Source organism: Entamoeba nuttalli, assembly GCF_000257125.1.
Source record: "Entamoeba nuttalli P19 unplaced genomic scaffold asmbl_3889, whole genome shotgun sequence".
NCBI classification, from domain to species: Eukaryota; Evosea; order Mastigamoebida; family Endamoebidae; genus Entamoeba; species Entamoeba nuttalli.
In genome coordinates, this window is record NW_008576398.1 from 1 (window position 1) to 7150 (window position 7150).

At 23.1% G+C, this 7150-nt stretch overlaps 5 protein-coding genes across 5 annotated transcripts; 3 read left to right on the forward strand and 2 right to left on the reverse strand.

Moving 5' to 3' along the window:
- Nucleotides 1-730: 730 nt before the first annotated feature.
- ENU1_085320 (hypothetical protein) lies at nucleotides 731-1555 on the forward strand (the record flags this gene model as incomplete). Its single annotated transcript, XM_008858825.1, has 1 exon — nucleotides 731-1555. One exon carries the CDS (start codon nucleotides 731-733, stop codon nucleotides 1553-1555), a length of 825 nt encoding a protein of 274 aa, XP_008857047.1.
- A 649-nt stretch (nucleotides 1556-2204) lies between these two features.
- Nucleotides 2205-2744, reverse strand: ENU1_085330 (hypothetical protein; the record flags this gene model as incomplete). Its single annotated transcript, XM_008858826.1, has 1 exon — nucleotides 2205-2744. The coding sequence occupies one exon, from the start codon at nucleotides 2742-2744 to the stop codon at nucleotides 2205-2207; it is 540 nt and encodes a 179-aa protein (XP_008857048.1).
- Nucleotides 2745-3140: 396 nt separating this feature from the next.
- ENU1_085340 (hypothetical protein) lies at nucleotides 3141-3800 on the forward strand (the record flags this gene model as incomplete). Its single annotated transcript, XM_008858827.1, has 1 exon — nucleotides 3141-3800. One exon carries the CDS (start codon nucleotides 3141-3143, stop codon nucleotides 3798-3800), a length of 660 nt encoding a protein of 219 aa, XP_008857049.1.
- A 189-nt stretch (nucleotides 3801-3989) lies between these two features.
- On the reverse strand, nucleotides 3990-4520 carry ENU1_085350 (hypothetical protein; the record flags this gene model as incomplete). Its single annotated transcript, XM_008858828.1, has 1 exon — nucleotides 3990-4520. The coding sequence occupies one exon, from the start codon at nucleotides 4518-4520 to the stop codon at nucleotides 3990-3992; it is 531 nt and encodes a 176-aa protein (XP_008857050.1).
- A 1813-nt stretch (nucleotides 4521-6333) lies between these two features.
- ENU1_085360 (hypothetical protein) lies at nucleotides 6334-6867 on the forward strand (the record flags this gene model as incomplete). The annotated part of the gene is made up of 1 exon (XM_008858829.1): nucleotides 6334-6867. The coding sequence occupies one exon, from the start codon at nucleotides 6334-6336 to the stop codon at nucleotides 6865-6867; it is 534 nt and encodes a 177-aa protein (XP_008857051.1).
- Between the last annotated feature and the right edge of the window lie 283 nt (nucleotides 6868-7150).

The following is a 7150-nucleotide window of genomic DNA, read 5'->3' on the forward strand; positions in this document are numbered from 1 at the left end:
TTTCAAATAAATAAAATGAAATAGAAAAATTAAGAACTAATAAAACTTAATTTTATAATTTTTTATCATTAAAAAACTTCTCATTTTTTTATGTTTTTATGATTTTTAAAAACTGTTAGATTAAATTCTAACCATTCTATTCCTTTGTTTTGATTTAATGAAAAAAAAATTGATAAAAAATGCTTATTCTAAAGGAATGAAAATAAACTAAATTTTTAAAGATATTATAAGTTAGGGGGTTGTTTTATGTTATTTTTAGTGATTTAAAAAAATACTTTTTTTTTACAATTTAAATAGTTCTATAAATTTAAAAATAAAATAATTACATTACATATTATCATCAAGTAAGAAACATTCTTATTTAAGCTCAATTGAATATAATTGAATGCTGCTTATCAGCATTGTAATTAACAAGAAAAATAGTAATATTTATACCATCAGAATATTTTAATTTAAATAAAAATGAAGAAACGTAGTAGTTATTTTCATTTACATTACAAAAATAATTTTTGTTGGTATTAATTTAGTAATGTTATTTTTAATAATTTAAAAAAATCGAATAATTTTTATAAAAAAAAAACAACAACATTTATTTAAAATAACTTTTTATATTATTTTCCTGTTTATTTCTTTGATTTTATTCCTTTTTGATTAGTTAATTCAAAAAGAATTTGAAAGATTCAAAGTGATGAACTTATTTTAAAGTTCAAAACAAAGTAAATTAAACGTAATGCAAAAGAATATATTCATTATCTTTTTCTCTTTAATACTTTGTGTTTTTGCTAAGTATCATATTGTTATACCTATGATTGGAAGTCCAAAAAAGCTTCCAATGTTAATTTATAGTGCAGAATATTTAGCAAATTCATATTTACATGGACATGATGATGTAGTTATTGATGGTGTATTTTTAACAAAGGGATGTCATACTTGTGATTATACAGATATTAATGAAGCAGAAAAAATATTAAATAATGCTGGTATAAAGACATTTATTACTCCTGTTAATAGTAATATCATTGAAAATAATGAAATGATGAAAAAATTAATCAATATATATGAATCTATCTTTATGTTAAGAAAAGAAGGTGATTATAAAGTTGATGGTCATTTGAAATTCAACAGAATCAATTTTTACTTCTATGAAACTGTTAAATATGCTTTATCTCTCTTTCCTCAAACAGATTTTGTTTTGTTTATGGAAGATGATGAGGCATTAAAAAGAAATGCATTCAGTAAGTTAAGCTCTGTTCTTAATTACATTTCAAAGAATGAAAAAAATATATTTGAGTCAAGAATCATTCCTTCTATTAAGGGAGCGTTTGATAATGGATTATCTCCACATTGTTGGTGGGGATTTTATGGAAAATTATTAAATAGACGACAATTAAATAAATTTCTAAAAGTACAAAAATTTTCAAAATTTATCAGATGTGGAGATGTTGCACAATGTGATTGGATAGCTGCAACTCGTGAAAATGAATATATTCAAAATTTAGGACATCACTTTGGTAGAGACCCAAAAATAATAAGAAAAGACCCTAATTTCTATTAAAATATCATCACTTTATTTTAACTTACTAAAATATTAGGAAGAGTTTTTATTCTAAGTTTATTTACCGTTATTTTTTTTTGTTAAGTTTTGATTCTTTTTAATATTATTAGAATAAGAAAATTAAGTTAAAATATAGTCTGTCTAGTCTATTACTTCAAATTACTAATTATTCTAATCATTTTAGTACAATTTATTTGTTAAAATATTATTTTTTATTGTTTCTTTTAAGAGTTATTATCATTTTAATTACCCAACCTTTATTAATTCATCTGACTATTTTATTTATCTCAAAATACTATCTATAAACCAACCATTAGTAAATGTTTATTTTTGCTTATAAAACATTATAAAATTCATCATCTGAAAATTCAATATATATAGTATTTATCTTCGTTTTAATGGATTTTATTAAATGTTATAATACTTTTGAAATTTATATAATATTTATATTCCCCATCTTAAAAAGGCATATGTTATAAAATTATATTCTCAATTAATTTTTATTAAAAAGTTATTATAATTATTGAGTATTTGATATGTTTCTTCATATTAAAATTTTAAATCTACTGAAATTATAAAATTCATCAAAATAAAGAAAATATTCAAAAAAAAACATAAAGACATTCTTAAAAAGAAGAATTAAATTCCTTCAAACTGAATAGGAATGACTTAACATTACATGAACATTAAACATTTTCTGTAAAACCACATCAATAAGTATAAAAATACAATAAACAGCAATGTTAATGCCAAATAACCACATTGAACCACCGAAAGAAGTGAAAAATAGCATAATGAAAGATAAAGCTCCAAAGCAGACTATGTTTAACAACAAAAAACTAAGAGAAATTTTTTTTCTTAATAAAAACACCCACAATGGAATAACTAAAAATAGTCCACTTGAAAGAAGGTCAAGTAATACCAAATGGTATGGATTAAGTGCTGGACCTAATTTAGCATACCAATCCCGTTTAACTACCCAAATACTTTTTGTTGCTAATTTAAAGAATAGTCTAATTACAAGAACACACTTAACTACAGCTAAAAATACACAAACAATTGGAACAACAACTTGATATATTTGTTTTAGTAGACCAACGATGTACTCTTGCTCTTCAGCACGATCAATCTTTTTTTGGTCATAAACAGAAAAAGTGTCTTTATCATCGTAGCTTTGAACAGAATACATCAAGTCTAGAAGTATTTAAGTTCAATAAGAATTTTTATTTCCTTCTTAATATTTCTTATTTTTATAATAAAATTTATTATTGATTATTTCATTTTAAAAGAAAAGTTTTTTTTGTCGTTTTAGTTAAAAATTTTATAATAATAACAAGATACTATCATATCAACAAAAAAGACTTTTTTTTTGTTAATAATAAATATTCATTTTGATGTTAAGTTAGAACTATTAAACATGTTGTCCCTTTCTTTTTTACCTTAACATCTTCTAATTTACTTCTTTCATATAAGTAAGTATTTTAGATAAGACTATTCAAAAAAAAAAGAAAAAAATAACTAACAAGACAAAAATCAAATTTTTTTTAAGATCTTAACTAGAAATATTATTTTATTAATTCATAATATGAACGCTCTTTTTGTCATTATGGTTATAATGTGTGTTCAAGCAAAAACAAATGAAACTGAAGCATTAACTGGAGTTAAGGTAGTTAAAGATTTAACTCTTCCACCAGCTTTGATTAAATCAAAGCAATTAGTTGTCAAAAGATTAGAAGAAAAATTAAAGTTAACTTCAGCTCAAGCAGAGTCAATGGCTGAAAGAATTATGTCTTCTATTGATGAAAATTCTATTAATCCATCTATTGAGCGTGCAAAGGCTGTTGCCAAGAAAGTTAAAAAAGCTGCTAAAATTACTAAAAAATATACTAAAGGAACACCTTGTGGAGATGAACTCATTAACTTAGCAAAAATGTACGACAATAAAATTCAAATCCAACAATTTGATGTTAATAAGTTAAACTCAATGATCAATGACGCTATTAAGAAGATTACTGCTAAAAAGAAATTAAAAGAAATTAAATGCTTATTAAAAAAGAGTGGGGTTAAAGGTTCTCTTAGTGTTAAGAAACCAGTGTCAAAATTAAATACCCCTATAAAACCAACTCTTGCTGAACAATATCCAGAAATTGCTAAATTAATTCCTGAAACAAAATCATCAATAGATTTTAAAGTCAAAGTAAACGCTAAACAAACATTACAAAATAAGCTTATTGACCAAATCTAATAATCATTTTATTTCTTTTATTTTGACTTGTTTTTGTCCTTTCAATTCATATGATTAAAAGAAATTGAAATGATAAATAACTATAGTTATATTAATTAATAATCATTTTCTTTCTATCTCTTATTTATATTACAAAATTGAAGATATAAAAAGAAATAAAAAAGTAACGAAAAGACAGTGAGACTTAAGTTAGTAAATGAAGATAAGAAGAGCAAAACAAATCATAACAACAACACTAGATGCACCGTTGGTAATTGTTCTTTTAAGTGTTTCATTTTTAATTGTACCATTTTGGTAATTAGTTTGAATTAATGTTTCATTTACTTTAATATTTTCTTTTGGTTGTTTAATATCACACACAAAAGCACATGCCTCTTCAACTGTTTGTAATTTATCATCAACATTTTCATACATTGTTCTCCATTGATGACGTGCTGCAAGACACATACATTTTTGTTCTGGAATAGTTGGGTTTTGACAATAATCTTCATCTTCAACTACTTTTTGTTTACAGAGGAAGCATTGTGCTGCAGTAGAATTCTTACAACTTTCAAAGTTGAACAAGCGTGTTTTTTGTTTTGGAACATAATTAATATTAACTTTTACTCCAATAATTTCATCTGCAACTTTATTTGCAAATCTCTTAGACTGTCTAGAAAGACTTTTACTTTCTCCAAAACATACAAACAACATGATAATTAAACAATAAATCATTCTCATTGTTCTTATATAATACTATAATTTTTTCTAAGTTCCTTTTTCTATTTTTTTAATCAACACTTTTGAATAGTAATTTTTGTTATTTGTTTTTATTATTCCAAAAATAAAAAATTGAAGAATTTCATCTAAATAACAAAATATGTTTATTATCGATAATATTGTTTTTTAGCTTTATCATAAATATACTTATCTAATTCCGCCTGGACTTCAGCACATATATTTGCCTCAGTATTTTTTAAAAATAAATGACGGTCATCAACTTCCTCGTATTGAATATCTTTATTTTTTGCTATCTTTCTTGCTAGTGCTAATAAATGAGCCTCTTTTACTTCAAATAACATTCCACTTGATTCTTCATAACAACGATGTGTTGGTTGTTCTATTGACATTAATTTCGATCATTAAAAAGTTTTAAAAATTAAAAAGAACTTTTTAAATAAAGTTTGACATTCTATTCAATAATAACAATTGAAAAATAACTATTTATAAAAGAAACAATAATAAACAAAAACATCTTTATGATTTAGTTATGATTTATTTTATTGTTTTAAATGATAGTTAAATATTAATTGGTTTATAAATTCTTAGTTTTATATTTAATACTTAAGTTGTAGAAACAAAACCCAGCAACTTTATAATTTCTTAATGACAAACAACTACTTATTGTTTAAGTTTATATATTATTTATTTCTGTTAAAAGTCTTTCTAATAATTTTTTAATTACTGAACAAATATTAATTTAAACTTCAGGACTAAATTAAAATTTATTAAAATAATTATTATTTTAATTACTTCTTTATATTTTACTTGTTTTATTCTTGTTATTTATTTTATAAATTTACTTCAGACTTAAAGATGGCATTTAAGAAGCACTACAATTATTTTTAAAATAAATTAAAGCATAGAATTATCATTTATCATTTAGTTATGATGTTATCTTTAGTTATAAAACATCTTATTTAATACTATAAGAATAATAATGATTTATACTAATGTTGGAATATTAATTATTATAGTAGAGGAGTGTGTATTTATAAAGATAATAGTATTATTTCCTTTTCAACATATAAAAGTAATTTGATAATACATCATATTATAAAAAAAGTCTTAGAGTTTTCTTATATAATTATAACTTTAAGTTATTTTTCTTTTATGTTGTTTTTATTTAAATGGTTATTGGCTATTTTTTATTCGCACTTTTTTAACAATTATTTTGTGAATATTAATGCTATAATAAGCATTAGGTAATATTTAAACAACTTTTATATAGATGAAAAATTGTAATTTTTATAAATATAACAATAACTCATCGTATAATAATTGAAATAAGGAATATTTAAAGTATGATGTATATATTTAATAAGAAAAATTAAATAACTATTAAACTATGAATTATTAAATGATTTAATTGAATGAATGATAATAATTTCTTTATACCATTCACATACCTTTGAGATTACTCTTTAGGTAGTTCTAATCATTTTATTCTCTGGAACAGTCAATTATTTATTAAGTGAAGGAGAAGCAATTAGAAGATTAAAAAATATTTGTTTAAATACAAATTTTTTGTTTAAAATATTCCACAGATTAAAGAAATGATGGAATAGTATTAACATTAATACTTTATAACATTATTATAGTTACTTTATTTTAAGTAGTATTTTTTGAGATTATTCAAGAATTTGGCTGAATTATTATTATATAATAAAATATATATATACAACTTTATATTTAATAACTTTTTGCCAATTTATTTTTTAAGACATGTTTAGTACAAAAGATAAAATCTTCATCTTAAATTATTATTTGAGCTATGGGTGATTTAATTGGAATTTGCTGCGAATGTTTCTGTGATATTTGTATAGCACCTCTGATTGAAGCGTTTTGTTGCGATTGCTGTGACTTATGTGACTTATGTGATTGTTGTGATTGCTGTGATAATAAAAAGAGCAAAAAGAAACATTCTAATAAAAGCGAGCATTCTACTGATGAAGAAGAAAATAAAGAGAAAGACAAACCAACAGATAATAAGGACAACCAAAGTAATCAACAAGAATTACAGCAAACTCCTACTAACCAACCAAATTATGGCTATGAAAATCCCCAACAAAACTATTGTTATCAACAACAACCATACCAAGGATATCCTATTCAAAACCAATGTGTCCAGCCACCTCCTGACCAATATATACAACCACCCCTTGACCAACACGTACAACCACCACTTCCTTCAGACCAATTTACACAACCACCACTTCCTCCAGACCAATTTACACAACCACCTTATTATGCACCACCCCCTCCTCAACAACCGTATTATGCACCACCACCACCTCCTCAGCAATAAAATAAACTAATATAATATTTTATTGTTTTATAGTTATTATAAAACACCCACCTAATAAATTATTATCAATACAATGTTTATAAATTAGTGAAAATAATTTTCAAGTAATAAAGTTGCATTTTATAAATCTCTTTATTAATTTATCTCATTCTTAATTATTAAAGTGATTATACTCCTTGTTAATGTGTATCTAAATCTTTTTTTTTTCTAAAACAAAGAATAACAAAGTAAGAAAGTCTTGTATTTATTAATACTGTTGATAAGTAGAGTTATATTTTAGTTA